At 33.8% G+C, this 26,631-nt stretch overlaps 1 protein-coding gene across 1 annotated transcript in view; it reads left to right on the top strand.

The window, feature by feature from the left end:
- GBE1 (1,4-alpha-glucan branching enzyme 1) overlaps window positions 1-26,631 on the top strand; it is a 253,230-nt gene that overhangs the window by 36,286 nt on the left and 190,313 nt on the right. The window contains 1 exon segment of the mRNA XM_033134959.1: window positions 14,613-14,782. Coding sequence (XP_032990850.1) covers window positions 14,613-14,782 — 170 coding nt within the window.

Genomic DNA, 26,631 nt, shown 5'->3' with positions numbered 1-26,631 from the left:
TGTCATGCTTCAGTGCCACTGCTTTTCAGTATTTGTTGTTTGTCAGCGTGGTTTTGAGAATGTTGCTGGAAGTAAGAATAGAGGAGGGAAGTAGGTAGTAAAGCAAACGATAATAAAATAGATCTGTCACTGGGACTGTCTGCAACGGACAGTGAAGTGATTTAAGATGTACAGTGTTTAAAGGAAAAGATATAAGGTGAACAAAATTGAATGGTTTAATCTATGGTCCTGTGGGTGGTAACTTTTATTTAAACATGGCACCTGTGATAGTTCAGTCTTCTTTTTAAAAAATTACTTTTATTTAATACAGAGGATATGTGTCAGTTTCTGGTACGGGTGGAGTTGTCATTTTGAGGGTAAGGAAGATTGCCGTAGGCCTATCCTTGAGGAAAAGATTCTGTAAGCAAATAATACTAGGGAGCCCTACCAAATTGGAATTTCTTGAAGACAGGCACCGAATTTCGTTATTATTTTTTTCTTTAGTTCAAGAGGTATTTTATTCAAGAAAGCCTGTTGTTAGGTACCTGATTAGGTATTGGATATTTAAAGTAGATTATACATATGCATGAGATTATTTTATATATATGTATGTGTGTGTATATATGTGTGTGTATATATATATATACATATGAACATTTTTTGAATGAATGAATAAATGGATTAAAGGGGGTAGGGGAAATAGATGTGTAGAAGCGGAATCAATCACTTGTATGGATGTGAAAGGCTTCATACATTCCATTTCAGCAGAATGATCAGTGGTTGCAGATCATATTGTGGACTTAGCATAACTATGCCTTCTGCTATAGTGATTTGAATAGAAATGCTAATATAAAGTTTCATTATTTGGTTGTCCTCCCTGTTGCTCTCTTATTTGCTTTTTAACAAATATTCTTTCAAACTTCTGTTAGACAATTGGATTAAATATGCTCTACCTCAGAACTTTTTAGTTGTTATTTAAACAGTAAACTTTAAAATAATAAATCTATTATAGATCCTTTCATAATTTGCTACATATTCTGTGATGTTTGCATGTTTATAGTGGAAAAAAGTACAGACAAAACTGCAGAAAAATCATTCATAACCTCATTACTCTGGGGTCGTGGTTAACATTTCGATGTGTAATCTTTGAGATACTTTTCTATATAATAGTTCATAATAAACCAACAAAACTTTTAAACTTGATTCTTTTTCACTTAACTGTATTATGAACATCTTTTTTATGTCAGTAAATAGAGATTTAACAGTTCCTAATATTTCATGTGTGAGTGTATCATCCGTGTTCAATAAAATCTTATCTGTGGTATACACGGGGAGCTCAAAAATTTGAAGATATTTTGTATGACTACGAACAGCTAAATTATTCCACATGAACTTTGGGAATTCTTGAAGGGGATTTGAAATTGAGTTGAATGGACAGCAAATAGATTAACTACTGTTTTTAAGGTGTCTTTACATAGAATTAAAGAGATCTTTTAAAGTTCTGGCTTTGCCAAAAACTTGTTTAGTAATGTTGGTCAAGTTACTTAATGTCTCTAATCCTTGGGTTCCTGATTTGGGTGATGAGTACAGAATTCTTAACACATGGAATTGAGAAAATTAAATGAGATATTGTTTATAGAGCACTTGGCACGATGCTCGGTACATAGTAAGTGCTTAATAATAAGGAGTGATTATCATTGAAATCACCCCAGGCTATTAAGACCTTTTCTAGTATTATAGTGAAACATACTGAGGGAACCATTTATTCAGTTCCTATTCCTTAATGGATGCTGTATTAGATGTTGAGAATGTAAAATTAAAGAAAAAAATCATCCTTAGCTTTATGACACCCCTAATCTAGTGGGGGGAAATGTCAGCAGATTAATATAGAATACTATATGATTATACCATTGAGGCAGTTTGGCCACAGCTCTTTGTAACCCAGCCTTGGGAACTGTTGGCCCCTGAGCAGCGAGGTGCCTATGTGAGTTCAAAGTTCCAGCAGCTGCGATGATGAATAGGCTCCAACGTTAGTTACCAGTACCACTATGTAATCTGGCCAGAGCATTTTGGGAGCACTGAATTGGAAAACTGTAGCCCACAGGCAATGTCCTAGATGAATTTAAAGTTTCATTGTTACTGATGTTGAGCAGGTTCCTAAATTAAGCATCAGGGTGACATTATTAGCAAACAGATTTAGTTGTACTTGAATGGAATTTAACCTTGGGCTTTCTTTCACATCTGCTTATAGCTTTGTGGTCTTGGTTATAGTAGTTTAATTTGGTATCGGGACTCTTGATAATATTTTAGGTGACATTATAAAGATTATTTTATATCCATACTTCATTACAAAACCTAGAGTAATGTTGCTAAGTAACATTTAAACACTCTATGTCAACCTCAATTTGGGTAAATATTTAAAAGAAGAAAATATGTCATCAGAAGAAATAATAAATTGAGAACACAAACAATATAAACTCTACGTGCCAAACTATGCTTTTAGACCTGTTTGGTCTGTGTTAGGTCATTGGATTTAAAAAAGAAGTGTGTGTGTGTGTGTGTGTGTGTGTGAAACATATATATATATATAGTGTATATGCTTATATAGACATATATGTGTAAGCATATATGATACAATACATTAATAGGTAGATAGCTCGATAGATAGATAGATGGATATAGATATGAAAGTTGGATTTTTATAACTTAAAATAAATCTTGCCAATATGTTAGGAGACACTGTGAAAGCTCTTTTGATCCTTTGGTTTTGTAGCTGACAGAATTTTGAAACCTTTGTCTCCCTCAGCAAAGGCAAAGAGCTGTCAGGGTATATGATAGACCTTTGATATTTCATGGCTATTTAGTCCAAAAGATGTGGATTTTTTTCTTGGATATATATATATATATATATATATATATATATATATATATATATATATCTCATTGTATTCTTTGATTTATATTGGTATAGTGTGTCCTATGTCATTGTCAAAGTGAAAGATGATTCATTTATACTGTTTCTAATATAAAAACATTCATAAGGTTAAAATCCATGGCTATCCATCTAGATTTAGTAAATTCAAATAGTGTGACTGAGTTTGTTGATTTGCTAAGTGCCAGTATATTAGCTTTCTGATCTTTGATGATTTTTTAGTTGAAAGTATCGGCGTTTGTTAGTTTTTAATTGTATAATTAATGTAATAACCATCCAGTTTGAAACTATGTATCAGGAGTATAAATAATACTTGTTTGCATATTTTCCTTCCTCAGTTAATTCAGGTTCATTGTGATAGGTACACTCACCCTTCAAATAAAAATATCTGGGCAAATAACTACCAGTATCAATGTGATTTTTGCCATTTGTCTTTAAAAAAAAAATGAAGAAAAAAATGAAATGTTTTGTGGATCTGTTTAGTGTAAACATGACAAGTTTTAATATTTTTCAGGTGAATTTTTTGGTGGTTTGATTTTTTCACTGTTTGTATCACTCCTATAGCAAAGGTTTTTTTTTTCCCCCCCAAAAGTTTCGCTTATTAAAAATAAGAAATACTAGAAACAAATAATTTAAATTTAGTATAAAAGGGTAGATCAAGTAGAAAAATGTAAACTAGAAAATGTGTTGTGTGGTATTATATGTAATGATTAAGGCTTATATTCTGGAAGTAAAGTCCTGAATTTACATTCCAGCTTCACTCACTTAATAGTTGTGTGATCTTGGGCAAAATTGCTTAACTTCTCCTGTCTTCATCTGAACCATGAGAATGATAACAGTACCCTCCACAAAGGGTTATTGTGAGGTCTTAAATAATGATCTTTAACAGTGCCTGGAACATAGTAACGTTTCGTGAGGTGTTAGTCATTATCATTCATGATTTGTGATATTTACAATTTATAATATTTTTCCTGTTGAGAAACTATTTTTTTGTTTTTTGTTTACCTGTGAATTTTACATTTGATAGATGGCTTTTGTGCAGCATTTTCTTCAAAAAATGATAGATTTAAAATTGTTACTTGTGCATGGTAAAATATATGTTCTTTGGTGTACATGAGAAATCTCCAAAATAACCTTTGTATAGAGGTGCATTTTTTCCTTTTTTGATTAGAACAATTAGGACCTAACTTTGAATCAAAGAAGGTTAGAGTATGGATTACAGGTTCTTAGACCTGGATGGGTCCTTTCAGTGCAGCTTCATTGCACAGAAGAGGAAGCTAAAGCTTCGGGTGGTTATTTCCCTCCAGTTCACATGAGGAGTACTTTCAAGTCGTCTAGAATTTCTGTCTTTGATTCTTTAATCCCCTCTCTATTTTGGTGAGTGTAGAATTTTTGTAGGTGTTTGAATAACAGTAACATTCATGTGGAAAGAGGAAAATACTTACCTGTCATTGCTTTTAATCTGTTGATACATTAAATCACATTAGTCGTGATCTAAAAGATTGGAACTACTTCTCACCAGGTTAGTTGGCCATCCATTCTCAGGGGCATAGCTATCTGCAGATGGTGGTCTCATCATGGAAGACCTAAAGCCTCTCTCTCAAACCCACACCTCTGGTCTTTGCCTAAAACAGAAACATGAACACAGAACAGAGTGTTAGTTGAGCAAAGAGCTGTTGAAACATGAAGTCAGATTTCTTCCTGGAAATCAGTAGACTAAGACTGTGTTAGCTCATGTTTCATATTACACAAGAGAAAATAAACTGAAAGGTCAGTTGAACAGTTACAGCATTGCCCTTTTCCAAGGTAATCAGCAGAGCATGTAGCAAAGACGTGGACAGGAGCGTGACTGGAAAGAGAGTGGCTGTCTGATAAAGAGACTGGCTGCCGAAAGTACGTGGGACAATAATACTCGACACTTCTAGGCCTGACCAGGTGGGCCGTCTCACAGGGCTTACCTTCAGTAATTCTGATTTATTACATTCCGATGATTTTTTTTTCTAGTTAGGCAGTCAGGTTTTCACATTGCCAAAAGACCCCAGAAATGTTAATATTGACCATTAATCATACCTTGGTAAACTGCAAGGACAAGGTATTATTAATTTGTTCGCCACCAAGAGAGAAGACACAGTGACTAAAATTAATTTCTAGTCATATTTTGTTAATTTATTCTAGTTGATTAATCTGTTAAGAAGTCATAATATGTTTACATTAATGACTATATAGTAGTAGGTTGTTTAAGTTGTGTCATTAAATGTCATTTCCATGATCCTAAATGTAGAAGTCTAGAAATAAACACTTTGTTATTAAAACACGTAGGGAGTTACGGCTGTCTAAGTAATAATACCACTAAGTGGAAAATTTCTAGTTTTTTTATTCATTGAATGAGAACATTTCGTGTTTTTGGTTTTGTAGGACATAGACCTGGAAGGATCTCAGCAATAACATTTCCCAACCCTCTCACCAATCTGGCCCAGTACCAAAATTAGGAAAGAGCATTTAATAAGTAACAGTCACTATTGACTTCCAGTACACTATTTTAAATAGTAGAAACTCTAACTTTTGAAAGTTAACTTTTTAACAGTTTTGAATTGAACTAATTTTCCCTTTCCCAAAAAAAGATTCAATGATTTCTATATAATTATAATTTCTACATATGTTTTATTAATTTGAAACTCAAAGTAAACAAAATGCATTTAACTTCAGTCCAAGTAAGAACAAAACTTTTATTTAAATAGCTTTTATTCTGTAACATCGGAAATTAGAAGACAAGTATTTGTTCTTAAGTATGATCTGGGGATGTGTTTATCAGATTGGCCACAGTGCATTTGATTATGTTTGAGAGATGGTACAAAATGAGTAAGATTTTTTAAAAAGTTAAAATTACCAACACACTTAGTGTTTGGTTGTAATTGAATTGATATTTAGACTTTATTATTGTACTATAATTACCATGACATAATTCCAGTTTTTTCAAGGTTTTATTGTTGTTGTTGTTTTTTCTTGTTTTATAACAAAAGGGAAGATGAGACATGCCATAAGATTGTTTTTGGTGGGGGATACACACACACACACACACACACACACCCGCTCTTACATCAATTGTATTTTCTTTCTGTTTTATAAATGGGTAAGCTGAAACTCTGAGAGCATTAAGTAAAAACATCTAACATCAATTTGCTAATGAGCTTAGCAATACAACCCAATCTATAACATCTAAAATCTGCTCTTTCTAATGTGTCACGCTTGGCGCTTAGTAGGTGGTCCATACCAATTAGTCTTAGACTAAGTATATATGTGAAATAACTCATTTAATTAACCTCTAGTCCTGAATCTAGTGAACATAGGCATTGGTAAGGGTTGTAATAGTGAGAAAAACTGCTGGAGTAAAAACCATAGACATACATGATGCTTTCAGTTTGAATAGACATGAGATGTTGGGAATTAATTGTTTTCCACTCACTTTTTATCAGTTCCCCAGAGTAGATCTAAATTACAGAATATTTAGCATTCATCTTAAATAGCACTGACTCTGAGCCCATCATGTTTTGGTGTCTGGCAGCAGCTGGTGTCTTCATTAGGTCATCGCATCCCCCGGCTTGCTATTCACTTTTGTGGTTCCAAATGTTTGATCTTGATATAGCACCCAAGTCGATGAATTGACTTCCTGTGTGAGATAATATATTTTCTTACAAAGCTGGTAGTTTGATCACACAGAACCTGCAGGAGGAAGAGAGAGGAATTTTGGGCCTTCTTCCCATTTTCTGTCTCTTATTGGTCAAAGCAAAGTTTGTCCTATGAGACCTTTATTTCTCCACACATCCTTCTTGTAGAATCTTCTGGTAGCTGCTTGCAAGCCACAGCCTCCATAGGTCCAGTCAAGCTAGCGCACAGAGCCTGGAGGGCCACTGGGACTGAGTGAATCAGGAGTCTAGTATAGTTACAGTGGATTATAACTCTCATATTTTAAGAGGCTATTGATTTTTCTATGTCATTCTCAAATCCAGCAATCATATTGAATACACTTACTGTCCTACTAGTGTGTTTACTTATTTCATGTGAAAGGTATTGTGCTATGCATTTTAGGTATATTATTATCTCATTTGATTATCAAAGCAACTTTATGAAGTAGGTTCTGTTATTCTCATTTCAGATTAGAAAATGTAGTCTTAGTTACAGCTGATAAGAGGTAGGGTTGAGTTTCAATTTCAGGCATACAAATCCTAATCTTAACGTAAATCTAACCATTGTATCCTCATTGCTTAGCCACAGTCTGGCAAGTGATAGGTACTCAGTAAATACCTGTTTGCCAAATACTTAACTATGTGCCACTATTTTAGGTGCTGGGGTGCAATAGTGTGCAAAACATATTTTCCTTGTCTTTCTAGAAATTGCATTCTAGCTATCTCTGTTTTCTGGTTATAAGCTTTACCTGGTTATAAACTTAAAACTTCTGGTTATAAGTTTTCTGGTTATAGTGCCTTATGCAGTGTTTTCCACTCTCTGCTTTTGGCCCCACTGTCTCCCACACATAACAAAGCTTATCTAGAAGGCGTGAACTGTGTAATGTCTTTCATCTCTGTGCTCAGTCTCTAGCATACCTCTGGATGTACAGTAGATGCTCAGTAATATTTATAGAATAAATGGATGGAGTTCATTACTCTCTGCTCATCACGTTTACTTAAATGTTTCCATTTCTGTCATTTTCTGATAGATGAAGTCAAGAGTGTATACTAAATTGGATACAGATTAGAAATGCCACTGAAATTTTAAAAGGAATTTTCAAAATGTATATATTTGATAATAAATGACATTTAAACATGTGAAAATAGGAACAGCATTCAAAAATAAGAAACTATATGTACAATGATCTCAACTTTTAAATTGTTTTCATTGATCATCTTTTATAACAAGAGAGTTCACAAATCCCTGTGCTTTTAATACTTGGTCTTTTTAATAAAGATTTCATTTATCTATGGAGTCTGCCTACTAAAATTCACTATTCAAATGGCTCCCTTTAAAGCCCGTCTTGATCATATCAATTACCCCCTCTGTAAAGCCTTTAAGGGTTTTTATTTTTTATTTAATTTATTATCTAGCTGAAAACCATCTTTCTCACCCCATTAGTCCACTGGATTCCTACCATCCTCTTGCTCTGGCTGCACACAGCTAGTTGTCATGTGGACAAGAGCCACCCAATTTTTACACATGTATTGCCTTTCTCTGTGTTTTCTCTAGCTGTCAAAATGTACTAATCATCCTTCAAGATAGAGCAGGAATGCCAGCTATTCCCTAAAGCCTTCTCTAATCTCCTCTTCTCCCACTAGCTCCTTCTGTTGTCCTGCTTATCTCAGCTCTTATCCAGTCACGAGCTGCAATCTTTCATTGGACTAATGAACTTCTTAAGGGAAGGGTCTTGTTTTACCTAACTGAAAAAGTTTCTGATAGTTACCTTGAAGTCTTTTTAAACACCAATTTAAAAAGCTATTTTTTTCTTTCAAAAAAAGTTATAATCCTCTTTTCCTTTACCAGTCCCTCCCCCCTTTTTTTGCTATTAAAAATTCCTATAGAGCTTTTACTTATGGGTTTCTTTCTTTCTTCTTCTTCTTTTTTTTTTTTTTTTTGCCTCAAATCCAAGGCTCCCTTAGGAAGCAGACAACAATATTAACTCTCAAAATTAAGCTAGCAAGGAAAGAATTTCCTGCCTGGGTTCCTTGGGGTTTTAGGCTCACACAGAGACACTTGAGAAAGAATTCTACATCCTTCATTTCCAGATAAGGTATGATCCATCTCCCCTGACATATCTCCTGTGTTTACAATCCTGCCTGAAATTAGAACTTCAGGAGGGATCTGGGATGAAGTGTTTTTCAGGAGAGCAAAGGTTTTAGCTTCTTTCATTTTTATCCCCAAAAGTTATCTCTTGCTAGTTCCCTAAAGTAATTTCTTTTTTCTTTTTTCATGGTCAGCACAATCTACTTAATTTTCTTACAAACTTTCCATAATCCTTACATTCAAGTCAATATGGAGTACCTTGTATGTGTCAGAATGCCTAGATTTGTAATTTTTTATAGTGGGAAAACAATGGTAAGGATTCTTAAACACTTTTGGAATTTGAGGGGAAAATCCTTAATGTTTGCTGGTAATTAACTGATATGTAGATAAGTGTTATAAATAAAAAAAAAAAAGCTACATTCAAAAGTACTCTAGCATTGTCCCTCACTGAGGCGGAGGAAGGTTGCAGCTGACAATTACTGAACATTTGCTAGCTAGCTGCTGTGGGAATGACTCTCAGTGTGATTTCATTGATTCCTTATAACTGATGAGGTTTCCTCCACTCAACATGGGAAAAGATTAAGGAAAAGGGAGAATAAGTGACTTGTTCAAGGTCACATACATTATGTTACAGAATTAGGATTTGAATCTACATTGTTTATTTCGAGACTAAACTGATTCTCTTAATCATAAGATTAATAGCCTCCTTATGAGTAAAACTTAAATGGCTTTCTTTAACAGGGAAATCTGACTTTGATTTGAGATTTTGTCGATGTACTCAGAGTATACCCTTTGTGATGAATGATGCTGAGTGTCTATTGCTTACCACGTTCGTGACCTTGGACATGATTTGTGCCTCTCTTTCTTTCTTTGTAAAAAAGAGGGTTAAAAACATCAACGTAGAGATCAAATATGATACTATTTGTAATGTTTTATATCTGTACGAAATTCTAGTTGCTATACTAACTTCATTTTGTGTTCTTGGTTACCGACAATCTGGCCTAGTTTTTAAATATCCTATAAATTCATAACAAAATATTAAAAGAGACAACTGTCGTAGGAGAGGGCTCCGGCTCCGGCATGATAAGCTTGCCATATCCTCAGGCATTTTCTTTTTTGAACCATAGTGATTTCAAAGTGGAATGTGTATTTCTGTATCAGAAGCTACAGGGCCGACCTTGAGGGAAGTCAAGATACTTAGTTAAAGTAATATAATGCTATAATTCCGTTTCTGTTGAATTTTTAGTAATGGGACATTTGTACGTATTTTATGAAGCTTCTTAAAAATGATTACTTTAAAAAAATTTAAACCTCAAATAAATCTAAAAATGCGTTTTTAAGATATTAGACTCACATCGACTATATATATTTATATATATATATATATATATATATATATATATATATAAAATGTATCATCATCGCACATGGAAAATTGCTAATTAAAAAAGATAAACTTTTGGAGGTTACATAAATGTGATAATCATTTGCTGTGTGTGTGTATATATATATATATATATATATTTTTTTTTTTTTTTACCCTGTTCAAATTAATTTTTTTCATTATTCCTTACTGTTTGATTATCTTTTCAATGTTATCACTTACGTGGTTTAATACAGATTGGAGCTTTCAGACACCAAGAGTTGTAGCTGAGTGATATCTGTAAGATGTAAAACAAACAAAAAACAAACATTTTTCTCATAGGACTTAAAAGTATGAGAAAGTTTGCCTACTAGTATCTTAGCAGATCTTTAGATCAAGTTTTTTTGTTCAGTTCAGTATTTTAAGTTTTTGAAACAGTTGCCAATGTTTAAAATAAGGAGAGTTCATAGATAAGTCTGGAATTTTTTTGGTTCTTAAATAATTATCTGACTTGGCTAAGCATGTTTGGTAACAATGGGCTGTACCTATCAAATAGACCCTGTTGCTTTTTTTCCATGGGGTTTGTACTCTCCAACTCACCAGAGTTCCTCTCTGCATTGTTTTCCATACTCAAAGGCAATCCTCACTGATCATGTCTCTTTCTTTCCTTTTTTTTTTAAATTCATCAGGTTCTCACTTTTGTGTTTCTTACTTAGGGCCAGCTCCTCATATTCATGATAATCTGCCTGGCTCCTGTAGGCTGTTCAATTTTAAGGAACATTCATACTGTTTTCCATAGTGGCTGCACCAATTTGCAATCCCACCAGCAGTGCACAAGGGTTCCCTTTTCTCCACACCCTCACCAACAGTTGTTTGTTGATTTATTCATGACAGCCATTCTGACAGGTGTGAGGTGATATCTCATTGTGGTTTTAATTTGCATTTCTCTAATGATTAGTGATGTTGAACATCTTTTCATATGTCTGTTTGCCGTCTGTATGTCCTCTTTGGAAGGAGAAATGTCTATTCAGGTCCTCTGCCCATTTTTAAAATTGGATTTTTTTTTGGTGTTAAATTGTATGAGTTCTTCATAAATTTTGGATATTAACCCCTTATTGATGTAAGTGAGTATCTTGGTAAGTTGTTTGTTTTGTTGATTGTTTCCTTTGTTGTGTAAAACCTTTTTAGTTTGCTGTAGTCCAACTTATTTATTATTTCTTTTGTTTCTCTTGCCAAAGGAGATAGAGAAAATGTTATTAAGAGCAATGTCAAAGAGTTTACTACCTTCTACGAGTTTTATGGTTTTAAGTCTTACATTAAGTCTTTAATCCATTTTGAGTTTATTCTTGTGTATGCTGTAAGAAGGTGATGCAGTTTCATTTTTTTGCATGCATCTTCCCGTTTTCATAACACCATTTCCTGAACAGACTCCCTTGACCACATTGTATGTTCTTGCTTCATTTGTTGTAGATTAAATGACCATAAAAGTGTGGATTTATTTCTGGGCTCTCTGTTCTGTTCCATTGATCAATGTCTATGTTTTTATGCCAGTATGATGCTGTTTTGATTACTGTAGCCTTGTAGTATAGTTTGCTATCAGGTAGCGTGATACCTCCAGCATTGTTCTTTCTCAGGATCGCTGTCTCTATTCAGGGTCTTTTGGGGTTCCATATACATTTTAGGATGATTTGTTCTAGTTCTGTGGAAGATGCTATTGGTATTTTGATAGGGATTATACTGAGTCTATAGATTGCTTTGTGCAGTATGGATGTTTTATGATGTTAAATCTTATCCATGAGCACAGTATATGCTTCTTTTTATTTGTATCTCTTTCAGTTTCTTTCTTCAATGTCTTATAATTATCCAAATACAGGTCTTTTACCTCCTTGGTTAAATTTATTCCTAGGTATTTTATTTATTTATTTTTTTTGATGCAATTGTAAATGGGATTGTTTTCTTCATTTCTCTTTCTGATATTTCATTATTAGTGTCTAAAAATGCAGCCAAATTCTGAATATTCATTTTGTATCCTGCTATTTTGCTGAATTTGTTTATCAGTTCTAATGATTTTTTGGTGGAATCTTTGGACTTACCTATGTATAATATCATCTTATCTGCAGGTAATGACAGTTTTACTACTTTCTTTACCAGTTGGATGTCTTTTATTTCTTTTTCTTGTCAGATAGATGTGGCTAGGACTTCTAATATGTTGAATAAAGGTGTACATCCTTATCTTGTGCCTGATCTTAAGGAAAGCACTTTTAGCTTTCCCTTTTGAGTATGATCTTAACTGTGGGTTTGTCATATATGGCCTTTATGATGTTGAGGTATGTTCCTTGTATTCCCAGATTACTGAGTGTTTGGATGTTGGATTGATGGATGCTGAATTTGTCAAATGCTTTTTCTAAATCTATATGTATATGATTTTTATCTTTCATTTTGTTTATGTGGTGTATCATGTTAATTGATTTGTGGGTGTTGACCCAAACTTGCACCCCAGGAATAAATCCTATTTGGTAATGGCATATGATCTTTTTAATATATTGTTGAATTTAGTTTGCTAATATTTTGTTGAGGATATTTACATCCATCTTTATCAGGGATATCGGCCTATAATTTGTTTATTTGTTTTTTGTATTGTCTTTGTCTGGTTTTGGAATCAGGATAATGGTGGCTTCATAGAATGAGCTTGGGAGCCTCCGCTACTCTTGAATTTTTTGGAATAGTTTGAAAAGGAGAGGTTTTAATTCTTCTTTGAATGTCTGGTAAAATTCACCTGTGAAGCCATCTGGTCCAGGACTTTTGTTTGTTGGGAGTTTTTTGATTACTGACTCAATTTCATTTGTAGTAATCGATCTGCTCAGATTTTCTGTTTCTTCTGGATTCATTCTTGTAAAATTGTATGTTTCTAGGACTTTATCCATTTCTTCCAGATTGTCCAATTTGTTGGCATATAATTGTTTATATTGTTTTCTTACAAACTTTGTATTTCTGTGGTAGTGTCATTTCTTCTTTTTTACTTCTGATTTTATTTATTTGGGTCCTTCCTCTTTTTTTCTTGATGAGTCTGGTTAAAAGTTTATCAGTTTCGTTTATCTTTTCAAAGAACCAACTCTTGGTTTTAGTGATCTCTTGTATTTTTTTATTTTATTCTTTTAAATTCTATTTTGTTTATTTCCACTGTGATTTTTATTATTTCCTTTTACTCACTTGGGCTTTGCTTGCTGTTCTTTTTCTTGCTCCTTTAAGTATAAGGTTAGATTGTAATTTGAGATTTTTCTTGTCTCTTTAGGTAGGCCTTCATTGCTATGAATTTCCTTCTTAGGACTGCTTTCGCTGTGTCCCATGGATTTTGGGTCGTTGTGTTTTCATTTTTGTTTGTCTCAAGGTCTCTCTTGATTTCTTCTTTATTCTTCTTATTGACCCACGCATTGTTTGGTAGCATGTTATTTAACCTCCATGTGTTTGTGTGTTTTTCCATTTCTTTCTTGTAATTGATTTCTAGTTTCATACCATTGTGGTCAGATAAGAAGCTCGATATGATTTCAGTCTTAAATTTGTTGTGACTTATTTTGTGGCCTAGCATGTAGTCTATCTTAGATGTTCTATTTGTGCTTGAAAATAATGCATATTCTGTTGCTTAGGGATTAATGCTCTAAAAATATCAACTGAATCCATCTGGTTTAGCATGTCACTTAAGGTCGCCGTTTCCTTGTTGATTTTCTGTCTGGAAGATCTGTCCATTGGTGTCAATAGGGTGTTAAAGTCCCCTATTATGACTGTATTACTGTCAATCTTTCCCTTATGTTGGTCAATATTTGCTTTGTATATTTATGTGCTCCTGTGTTGAGTGTATAAATGCTTACAAGGGTTATATTGTCTTGTTGGATTGATCCCTTTATCATTATGAAATGTCCTTCTTTGTTTCTTATAAGTATTGCTACCCCAGCTTTTTTTTTCATCTCCATTCCCATGAAATATCTTTTTCCTTCTCTATTCTTTCAGTCTATGTGTCTTTCAATCTGAAGTGGGTCTGTTGTAGACAGCATATTTATGGGTCTTATTTTCTTATTCATTCAGTTACCCTATATCTTTTGATTGGAACATTTAATCCATTTACATTTAAAGTGATTATTGATAGGTACATAGTTATTACTATTTTATTATTCATACTTTTTTTTCCTCCCTTTTTCTTCTTAGAGAAGTCCCTTTAACATTTCTTGTAATATTGGTTTAGTGGTGATGAACTCCTTTAGCTTTTTCTTATCTGGGAGCTATCATGCTGATTTAAAAATTTTTGTGGAATAACATAATCATCGTATTTCCTTTCTTATACCAAAATGCTTGAAATTGCAAAAAAAGTTAGATTAGTTCAGTTTATTTAAGATAAGAACAATTTTATCCTACTAGGATACTTCTACAAATAAATGAAATTATTCACATTAATTCTCTTTAATGATATCTTTTTCCTTTTTTCCAAATAAGACTAAAGCAGCCACTTAATTGCAGTAGCTTTTCTGGAAGACAATTACATTTTTTAACTGCCTTCTTTCGCACTTTTTGTAGGTATAAACTGTTTAACCAGGCTTTGAACGACATTGGACAGAACGAAGGTGGTATCGATAAGTTTTCCAGAGGTTATGAATCATTTGGCATCCACAAAGATGCTGATGGTGGTTTATACTGCAAAGAATGGGCCCCTGGAGCAGAAGGAGTTTTTCTAACTGGAGACTTCAGTAAGTACTTTGAAAGCATTAAAATCAGGAGTAGTATTTTATTTATCTATTTAAAATATAGACTTGTTATATTTTATATATTTAACTATATGAAGATTAATGATTAAAAATATCCCACTTTTCAGGTAGAGCCTTAGTATTTATTAAATCATTACTGTCATGCAGTTACAGGTGTTTCTACTGTAATATGATGTATGTGTTCCTGAAAAACTTCATGTTCTGTAAAATCATGTAACCAGAAATAGCAGTTGATGAGAGAAACAGTGTTAGGTAGACTAGTCTAAATTTAGTCAACTTTGTTAGCAAGCTCTGGAAAAAACAATAACAATCTGGGTAAAAATGTTGGTATAGGTTAAACATTCACTAGCATTTGCACCTAGTTAGCTGGCCTTGTAGTTCTTTATCCTGCATAGCTTAATCTCCTTTTTTGAGACCTCAGTCAAAGTAGACATCTAATTTAGAGGGTAAATGTCTTCATCACTTAATTTTTTTTCCTTTCCCCTTTTTTATAACACAATGGGAAATATCTTCTCACTCTTGTTATCTGCACTATTAATTTCACTAGACAGTTAATCCAATGGAAGGCACAATGGTTGTAGAAGTGAGCCTTCTGATTCACAATCTAGTGGGTGGAAGGACCTGTAATTAAGAAACTATAATGCAGTCTGTTTAATTTTATTCTGAAAGTATAAATAAATTACTATAATAACGAAAGGAAGAAAGCGGAGTTTTGAAGTGTATAACTGGAAAAACTGGCCTTGGCAAAATAATCACAATACAAGGAAAGGAAATATCAGAAATGGTAATACTCCTTTAGTACCATACAGCGGTGTAGTATTTATTTCATTCATATGACTTTCTGTAAATAGCAGAACTATAGGGACGGAAAACAGAGTTGTCACAGTTTTGGGTTAGGATGTATGAATTAATTACAGAGGAGCATGAGGGAACTTCTCAGGGTGATGAAAATGAATTATGTCCTGATTTTGGTGGTGGTTACATGACTGTGTACATCTGTCAAAATTTATAGAACTGTACTTGTAGAAGAGTGAGGTTTATTGCATGTGAATTATACCCCAAGGAACCTGACTTTAAAAATGGTTTGGTTTTATAAGTACTGCCCAAGGCAAAATGCTCCTATAGAAATACAATGCAAGTGACTTATGTAATTCAAAATTTTTACAAAGTGTGTTAAAAAAGTGGAAGAAGAATAGTTGAATGAATCTTAGTAAGGTTAAATTTTGTTTGACCCAGTAATCAAAATATTAACATGTAACCAATTTAAAAATTTTAATGAGATATTTTCATTATTTTGTACTGTGTCTTGTAAATCTGGTAATTTTTCATTGGAAATACTTGATGTAAATTTAGATTTAATAAAATTTTTAGTTTAAAAGTACGTACCCAAATGTTTCCAAACATAACGAAAAATTTTAGTAACTAAATTGAGCAATAGTTTTAAATTTAAAATTTAATAAAGTAATTAAATAAAATTAAAAATTCAGTTTCTCTGTTGTACAAAACCTCATTTCAAGTGCTCAATAACCACAAGTATCTACTGGCTCCCTTATTGGAAAGCACAGGTGAAAAGGACTTAAAATAAATCTGTGCAGTCCCCCAAATTAGATGGTGTCAGCTCCCTAAGTTATTTGAGTTACTGAAAACTTCATGGAAAGTTTTCAGAAAGATTGTGTGTTCTGCTGATTCAAATTAGCTTGGCCTGGTGATAATTATGAACTGTATTTTGAGGATAGGAGACATTTTACTTAAATTATTATTAAAATTGTTATTATTTTTTTTCTTATACAGAAACATGCTTATTTCTCTGTTTTCTTTATGCAACTACCTTAATTACTAGATTTTTTTTTTTAATAGACCATTTAGACATCAACCTATATCCAAGGCACATTTTGGCATTCTATTTTATTACTTGTTTTTATGACCATTTATAAGATTGAGAGTATTGATTTAGAATGTCCAAGTTAACTTTTTATATAAAGATACCAGAACTACTTATGAGAACCTCAGTTAAAATTTGGTAGTTTCATTTGGTACCCTCTTTCTATATTGATGATTAAATCCACTAAATAGGTTATAGAAACATAAAAATATGAGAAAGGGACTATATGAAAATGACATTTGTTATAATGACTAATACTGATTTATTAAAAGTTGTGCCTTATAAATTAGTTGAGTCATATGTGCATTTGGAGAATTACATTTAAAAATTGTACTTAGAATTTAATGCTTAAATATTAAAAGTATAATAATTTAAAGAGTCTTATAAAGAGAGAACTAAAAATTAAATGTCTATTTTAATGTAACAATGTACTCTTTTAACTTTTTTTTCAATTTAACTTGATTTTTAAAAATCCTACCTTTTGTGAAGGTATGTCACATAATTTAAAAATCTCTCCATAGCCTTGAGATAGCATTCAGTCAATTATTTTCAGTCAACCATGGTTTAATCAATGGTCCTTTATTTTTACTGGAGAGATTGGAAAAGCTAAGATAAATGAAATTGTGATAGAAAATAGTTACAAACAGGCAGTATGCTGGGAAAATTTAAATGTCCAATCTATTTTATCTAGAGGAAAGGATTTATACATATATATATATAAATATGTATATATATGTATATATACATTTATATATACATATATATGTATGTGTGTGTGTGTATATATATATATATATATTTTTTTTTTAATACATAATTTTTTTTCTCTGCCCAAAGTTACAGGGTCTCAGAATCTCTTTATACATGGGATCTCAACTTTTTCTTACCCAAAGCTTTGACATTTTGAAAAAAATCTTGAAAAATGAGAGTAGTTTGGGTTAATAATGCATTTAAGAGAATTTCTTTGGGAAAAAATGTACACATGAATATTAACTTAATGACTGTAGAACACAGAACTTTGAAGATGATGACAACAGCTGAAAATATGTCCTTATATAACTGAACTAACCATATTTTTTAAAAAACACAATTAAGGGATTCTGTATTTTCTTTTCCCCTTATTGACATAAAATCTTTTTTCCCCAAAAAATGAGTTGAGTAATAAGAAAGTCATTTTTCTTTGTTGAATTTTTTCTCAGAATCAAAAATGTGATGGATAATTTTACTATTGTCTTCTAATGTATAAATTTGTACTAAGCTAAAAGTAATAAATGCATGTTAAGTAGCTAAAAATTATAGTATATTTTTAATTAGAAAATGAAATTGAAGAATATTTAAGATATTTTTCTTAGTGGTTTTTCTAATAAAATAAAATTAAAAAAAAAGTGTTTAAATGCATTCATATGACCTCAGATTTATCAGTTGATTACTTAAACAGCAATAAACTTAGAAGATTTTATAGAATTTAGTCTCTTTAATGCTGATCATTTTTAAGAATTCAGTTTCTTACTTTGTCATTTAATGTGATGATATTCACAACGTCTATGTATGTGTACCTATAGCATCTGAAAAAACTATTGCTCCTTTCCTTGTTGGCAGAGATTTAAAAAGTAACATAATTTTACTTTCATGGAAGTATATACATAATTGAAAACATTGTTCTTGTATCTACCTCTACCCTCAACCCCCCAAAGATAACATAAAACAAGTCTTCCAACAGCAGCAACAAAAATCTTATTTCTGCTAATGTATGAATTGTTGCTTATATTTAACCGAAAAAGGAAATTTTCTTAATTGAATTTTTCTCTCTAAATGATTCGCTTTCTATTTGTGATAATTTTTCAGAAGAAGTTAAAATTAAAGAATGTCTGGATTTAATTCTGTATTATGGAAAATTATATAGTCAAAATACTTTAGCATATTGTTATGGCGTCTTTCTCCTCTTCTATTAATTTTTGAAATTGACTGCCTTGTAAATTTTTTCTCAGGGCTTCCTCATAATAGTGCTCATAAATGCTCGTTGTTCTGGTGTATTTTTTTTTTTTTTGCCAACCGACCTAAAGATTTTTAAGAGACATCTACTTAAGAGTAGTCAAATGTAAATGATCTTCAAGAAAGAAATTGCCATGAATTTGGCATGTAAAAACAAACAGACCAACAAAGAACCAGACATGGTTCTTCATCTGGCTCAGTGGGGATAGAGATGATGATATGCATCTTACCTGTCGAACTGGGTTGCTCTAGATACTAACTACATTGCGAATGTGAAAATTTAGTGTGACAGAAATGTAATGACAAGGTTAAAAAGGTACTCTAATATGTGTCGTCTATATCTTATTTTTAAGAAATGTTTATTTCTTAAAAATTTATTAATTTCAAAAGGCAGTTGAGCTTTGCAAAAGTCAAATGACTTTAGTAGTCTCTGTTTTGCCCAAACTGAGACGGATCTGGCTTTTGCTATCCACATTTTAAAACTTGGAAAGCAATTTCACTTTAAATATGTTACACACACTTTTTTCTTCATTTGAGAGAAAATGAATGAAACAATCATATCTTTTCCTTTTAGTCATTAAAAAAAAAAACAACACCCAAACCCCACAAACCAGCTTTTTAAGCAGCTAGCAGCTGCTGCAGCAACCCAGAAAGACAGTAGATATATAATGACGCATTCATCAAGACTATAATCACACCACCAAAAAAGTATTTCTGAGCAAGTCATAAAGTACACTAAAGGTTCCAGATGAATTTCTAAAACTTTTAATTATCTTTGATACGGCAAAGACTCATTCTTTAGAAAAGTAAATGCAATTTAAAATATACTTGGGGTTTTGGAAGTAAATCATGTTTGTTGCAGATTGCTAAATAACTGAAGAAAACTAGCTGTTTTCCAGTGGCTAGAAAACAGTGAAGAGAAAAGCAGTAAAGTGCATATGTCAATATAAAATAATTGGGTGCCTATTCGCTGTAACTGAAAACATTTCATTTAAAATTACAAAGTCTAGGAGTTAGGCACATTTCAAGTAACCTAAATGTCTATCATAGATAGACTAAAAGAAAAGGGGATGAGGGAGAAACACCCTGATTTTTTATGCCTATAGAAAAAAAATAACCAGATATATTTTTGTAGAGTGGGAAAGATACTAAAGCTAATTTTGCCTATTTTCTGGATGAATTTGTCTATAATTTAGCTTCCAGTTATACAGTTGCCAACTTTACATCATCACAAAAGCCTTTACATTTCTTAATACCACAGGTTCTGAAACAGTGTCATTCAAAATGTTCTCTGCAGACCAGTATGATTCTGTGTACTGTAATTGTTTTGCAGTGATGATATATTGTCAGAATTGGGAGTAAGCATTTAAAAACTTTAATAACAGTTTGACAGAATAATTTTATTTCTGTTGAATGATAATACAGAAATTAGGGCTTAAATTTTGAAAGTTTTTTTTTATTGCAATCTTCTAATAATTCACTTTATTATATTTTACCTAAATATTGGTCTATAATAAACTGGAAAACAATTTTAAAGAGGATAATTGGTCCATCACCATTGATAGTTTGAGAAACACTGATCTGAAAATTAGTGATTGTATTTATTGTTTTAGATGTCCTTTATGGTTGGAAGATATTGTTCTTCCTCCTTTGTATTCTCTTCAACTTAAATCTGTGGTGGCTGTGTGTGAGCTTTCCCTGTGGTATAGCATGTTACGAAAAACTCCAACATTTTGATGACTGAGAACAACAAAGGCTTATTACTTGCTCATGTTGGCTACATTATCAGCTGTGGCTCCGTCCCAAGTGTCAAAATCTTTCCAGAATCAAGGGTGGTGGATTAGTTCCTGTGTGGGATATGCTGATCTCATGACAGAGAAACAGCAATGGAGGAAACCTGTTATGTCTGCAAAAGCTTCAGCTTAGAAGTGAGTGGCAAATGTGATTTGCACTTGACATTTCATTAACCAAATAATTTGGCCAAGCCTTATGTCTCCATGGCGTGTGGAAGCAGAATCTTTTTTTATGTAGGGTCATGAAAAATTGAGAGTGATAATATAAATGACCCTTGTGGCAAATAACACATATTCATAATATAAAGTGTAAGCTTTCCAGATTTTTTGATATTCGACATACCTGACAGTCTTTTTTCTGGGGCCTGAGGGGACTTGGGTAGGTAGCATAGGCTCCCTTCGCAGATTGTTGAGAAGGTTTCTTTGGAATCTCTACTGACCTCTGGATTTGTGTGGAACTTCAGGGAGTCTTGTCACGTAGACATTTTCAACTCCCTGTGCGTCGTCTCAGTGAATTTTTATGTAGCAGCTTCCCTTCTGTTTGGCTTACTGGAGATGGTGATGTTTTTAGAAAGCACATTGCTGGGGTGGTCTGGGGATTCTTGATATTATTTTGGCAAAGGAGTGGCAAACTGCGAGGTAGAGGTAAAAGGCTTCAGGATTGTTCATTGAAACAACACCTATGCTAATTAAGAAATGGCCTTTTGATGTCTGTCAGCTTAAAACAACTAATCAGCCAATAGCTGTTTTATAGAATGTTGTCACGACTTTCTCTAGCTTTCCAACCTGGTGTTGATTCTCTCACCCCTTTTATCTGTTTTCATTGATGAATTATTCATTTTCAATGGAGTAGATGTACAGTGGAGGGTTACTTAACCAACATGTACTTACTAGACTTAGGGAATTTACTTCTGCTGTACGGGCTTACTGTAAAAGATACTGACAGCTTCCCACAGGAGACTGAACACACATGGGTAGTAGGCAGTGGTCTGCACACACATACGCAATTCTTTGGCTGGTTACATCGTTTGCTTATAGAGAGTTACTTTCCCATCCCTCTGCAATCCTGTGAATGCCAGTTCTCCTCATTATAATTCCATAATATAATATCATATAAAGTGATGATCTATGGGTGTGACAGCAAAGACAGTTATTAAGTACTGGGAAAATCTCTGTGTGGACAAGTTGGAAAACTTATTTTGAATTAAGTGTGCATGAGTGAACTACCCAAAATGATGCATATCTAACAATTTCGCATGCAGATTATTTTGCATGTACCTTTTAGCTTTCATTTTATTTTTTTTGTTCCAAGAGAATTGGAAATTATAAATATTGCATTGTAGGCTATAGGATCAGACAAAAAAGATGACACAAAAGCTCAGGCAGGGACTAAAGTTAAATGAAGTAATCTTAACTCAGAAGATGAATGAATATGTTTGTGTTTTAAGTTAAAACAACATTTTGACTGTCATGCTCTGCTTTAACCAATATTTTCAATATATGTACCACTTCTGGCCCCAGTTATGCTGGATCAGAGAGCTTTGTTATAATGCCTAATGGGATTATTTTTATAGGGAAGCATTTTCACCTCCTGGGATTTTAGGAGATTGCTGTTAGAGACCTTGATGCTAGAAAGTAGATTTTGAACTGTGTGACAGAAATAATAATTTTCTAGCCTTGTGTTACTTTTTCATAAATATCTGTTAAAAATTTATGTTGTTTGGTTAATACAATACTTTTTGTTAGGTTTCGGTTTTGTTGTTTTTCTCTTGTAGTTAATGCCTGTAAAGTTATTTTATTTTTGTTGTTTAGCAGTTGTCTTTTAAAATTTTAATAATTTTCTCCATTAAAGGAACTTTATTAAGCTCACCATTTACTTACATAAAGAAGGTATAATACATTAATTATATTACTCTTGTACCAGTTAGATGTTTTTGTAGAGAAGTCTTCTCTTTTATAATAGTCACATCTGATACATGTTGATAACATGTATCAACATTCTCTGTCTCTTGATCGCAACTAAACTATTCATTTTAAGTTCAAATTTTATTATTCGAAGAATCTGTCACTTATGATAGATGTTGAAAGCAACTGAATGTAATTTGTTGGTATTTTTTTTTCTTATACCACAGATAACTGAATATCATTTTGCATTGTAGAGGTTACAAAAATGTAGTAAATCCTTAAAAGGTGTATAGCACTGTTTGGCTTATCCAGACAGTTGTACCAAGCAGGTCAAATGGAATTCACTGATTAGTCTTGAAGCTTTGTCTGGTTTATTGTGAAGCTTTGACTTTATAGCTCTTTCTTCACATCCTTTCCCTCTTTTCCCTATTACTAGCTTGTGCTCTTTACATTTTCAATTCCTGTCCAACTATTTTGTTATTTGAAAAATCTGGAGGTATGTTTAAGCTTGAATAGATTTTGAAAAACAGGAGAATTTTGCTTCTTTATTGCTTTGTAATTCCTTATGTAAAATTGCAAGTATTAATTTTGACTGCCAGAGACCCATCTCTTATGATGGGTTTCTGAAAAATGACTTAGCCATCTTAGTTGCTTGTAAATCAGTGGCAGAAGTACTTCAGATATATTATTTAGAGAATAATAACCTGAAAAGAATACCACATTTTCTCAGCAAGTATCAGTGACCTTCAACAGTGATATCAGAGTGCAGTGTCACTGCCCAAGAACCATGGAGACTAAATTGCTTTCAACTCAACTCTTAAAGGCTTATTATATCCTCCTACTTCTTAGTTATTTATTTTCTTTAATTTTTAACATTTTAAAAGTTGAGATAAAAATCACCATTCCAAAGTGTACACCACAGTGATTTTTTTGTATACAAGATCTGACAAGTTCATGAACTTGTTGCAACAATATTGCTATCCTTTTGTGATATCAGAGGGATTATTCATTATGAATTTGTACCAACTGGACAAGCAGTTAACCAAGTTTACTATTTGAAAGTGCTGAAAAGGCTGCGTGAAAACTTAGAGGACCTGAACTTTTCACCAACAATTCATGGCTCTTACATCACGACAATGCACCAGCTCACAGGGCACTGTCTTTGAGGGAGTGTGTAGGCAGTAAACAAATAAGTGTATTGGAACACCCTCACTACTCCCTGATCTGGCCCCCAGTGACTTCTTTCTTTACCCGAAGATAAAGGAAATACTGAAAGGAAGACATTTTGATGACATTCAGGACATCAAGGGTAAGACAGCTCTGATGGACGTTCCAGAAAAAGAGTTCCAAACTTGCTTTGAAGAGTGGACTAGGCACTGGCATCGGTGCATAGCTTCCCAAGGGGAGTACTTGGAAGGTGACCATAATGTTATTCAGCAATGCGGTATGTAGCACTTTTTCTAGGATAAGTTCACTAACTTAATTGTCTGACCTCATGTTTACTGTGTTGTGCAATCATTACCACTGTCTAATTCTAGAACATTTTCACCACTCCAAAGAGAAACCTGGCACCTTTTGCCAGTTATTCCCAATTCTCCTCCTTCCACACCTTCTCTATTCAGGACATTTCATATAAATGGATTCGTATAGTATGTAGCCTTTTGTTTCGAGCTTTTTATAATGTTTTCAAGGTTCATTCATTTTGTAGCATGTAGCAATCATTCATTCCTTTTTAGGACTGAGTAATATTTTACTGTGTAGATAGGTATACCACATTTTGTTTATCCATTCCTCAGCAGATGGACATTTTGGGTTGTTTCCAATTTTTGGCTGTTATGAATGATGCTTCCATGAACATCTGTGTACAAGATTTTATGTGAACATGTGCTCTTCACTTCTCTTGGATTGCCTTGGTTGTTGATGTTCTTACCAAATTCAGATATTCTGCTGTACTGTTCATTTGCTTATTTGCCCTAAGATCCTTTCACCTACCCTTTTCCGTTCTGTTCCGTATCACATTTCCCACGCTCCCTTGGCCTCTGCTTCTGTTGAGTTGGTTTAGTAGGAGACAGTAGTGGAAAACTTGAGGGTGGGAGGAGGGAGAAGCCAGGGAACTCTTTCTAAAGTGAGGCTGCTCAAGTCTCCTATAGCAGGTGTGTCTTACCGTTCTTGTTGCTTTTCTCTTTAGGAGCTCAGCTCCTGCCGGGAAGGCTTGCCTTGTTTCTGCGGTGGCCCCGGCTGCTAGGTGACGGTATACTGCCTCTCCTTTAAGAGTGTTCCTACATTCCTATTTATTGCTAACCCCTGGGTTACTTCATTGTCCTCTATGTGAATTCTCAGCCCTTCTGTTACCTGTGTAACCAATTCCCTGTAATAAGTTCCTCTATTTGAAATAGGTAGAGTGGTTTCCACGCTAGCCTCTCATCGCCGGAGTAGCGTTTCCTTACTGTTAGGCCTGCTGAATTACAGTAAGTCTACAGAACACCTTTCGTGCTGTGTTTCGGGTGTTGTAAAGCCCTCCTGGAACGGTTTGGCTCAGTGGTCCTGCTTCTGTTAAAGTATGTTTCAATAATTTTTTAAAGGTTCAGCTTACCAACTTGTGAAGTTTTAGGTCATTTTATACGAGATACGTATTATAGAATTTTACTTATTTTGTTCAAAATTCTAGAAAACTCAGCAGTAAGAAATATTGCTATTTTTTTCCTACATTGTAGCAAATTAGTTATGTTTGACTTTAAACAGGGTTTTGATTTCCACTACTGGAGAACAATTTCATCTTCATCATGTTTTGTTAAGTCTAAAACATTTTTTCCCCAGTGTGTGGTCCATCTATCGCTTGAACGCGGGTGACCTGGGTGTTGATAAAATGAAGATTCCTGGGTAAATAACAAACCTCCTGAATCACAGTTTCTGGGGGGCAGAGTTTAATGTTGATTATGTATTGCCTTCTTTTTTTTTTGCTAGTAGTTGCTGTTGTATCTTTTATCCTTTCTTTTCATGTCTCCCATTCCATGTTCCTGAGGGGAAGTCACATCCATATTCTCTTTCGCTAGCACATAGTAGGCAGTATGCAACCCCAAGCAATGACCCATATTTTCTTTAGGAGAATCTTCGAGAAGGAAAAAAAAACACATGTCTCCTAGAAAAGAATCAGATGGGCTTATCACTTAGAGTGGAAGGTAGAGAACAATGAAATAATTATTTTAGATTTCTGGGGTGGTAGCAATTTGGTTCTTATTCCTTGGCCAATTTATCAATCAACTGTCTAGGCAAGTTTGAGACATTTTCAGATCGGTAGGGATGGAGAAATTTTATGTTGCAAACATTCTTCCTTTGAATGTATGTGATGTTCCTTTGAATGTTCCTTTGAAGGAGGTGATGTATGTATGCCAGAAAAATGAGGGATTGAACCAAGAACGAGGAAGACATGGGATGGGGGAATCAGAGACTTGAGCTGAGGAGGGAGTAAAATGGAAAGAGAAACAGGTCGGACAACCCAGGCACAGAAAACAAACAATGAGAAAGGTAGAGAAGACCCCATGAAGCAGTTCTCTGGGAAGCATTTCCATGGAAGGAAAATGGCACAATGAAGAAAACATTTAGGAGCTTAGGACACTTTAGGATATAAATACAGGTTTTCAGTAGAAGAAAAAAGTAAGGCTCAATTTAAACATGCTGGAAAGAGTCTCCTTTAGGTGGCTGTTAAAGACTGAATGTGTGTGTCCCCCACAATTCATATGTGGAAGCCCTAACCTTCAACATGCTGGTGTTTGGAGGTGAGGTCTTTGGGAGATTATTTGGCTTAGATGAAGTCATGGGGATGGGATGGGATTAAGATCCTTAGAAGAAGACGAAGACCAGAGTGCTTCTCTCTGTCTGTCTGTCTGTCTGTCTCTCTGTCTCTGTCTCTGTCTGTCTCTCTCTCTCCCCCTCTCCCTCTCTCCCCTCCTCCCCCTGCCTCCTTCCCTTCCTCTCTCCTGTCCCCTCCTCCCCCCCCCCCATGTGAAGACAAAGCGAAAAGGTAATAGATTGTAAATCAGGAAGAGGGCTCTCACCAGGAACCGAATCTTCCAGCACCTTGGGCCTGGACTTCCCAGCCTCTTGAACTGTGGGAAACATGTCTTGTTGGTTAAGCCACCGGGCTGTGGTATTTTGTTATGGTAGCTGGACAGTCTAATATAGTGGCAAAGGGTCATGCTATTCGAAAGCGGACAGGTATGTGTAATCCTAGTCTTCTATTTGACTCTGTAATGAACGAT

Source organism: Rhinolophus ferrumequinum, chromosome 2, assembly GCF_004115265.2.
Source record: "Rhinolophus ferrumequinum isolate MPI-CBG mRhiFer1 chromosome 2, mRhiFer1_v1.p, whole genome shotgun sequence".
In the NCBI taxonomy this organism is placed as follows: Eukaryota; Metazoa; Chordata; class Mammalia; order Chiroptera; family Rhinolophidae; genus Rhinolophus; species Rhinolophus ferrumequinum.
This window is presented reverse-complemented; position numbering and strand designations above follow the sequence as displayed.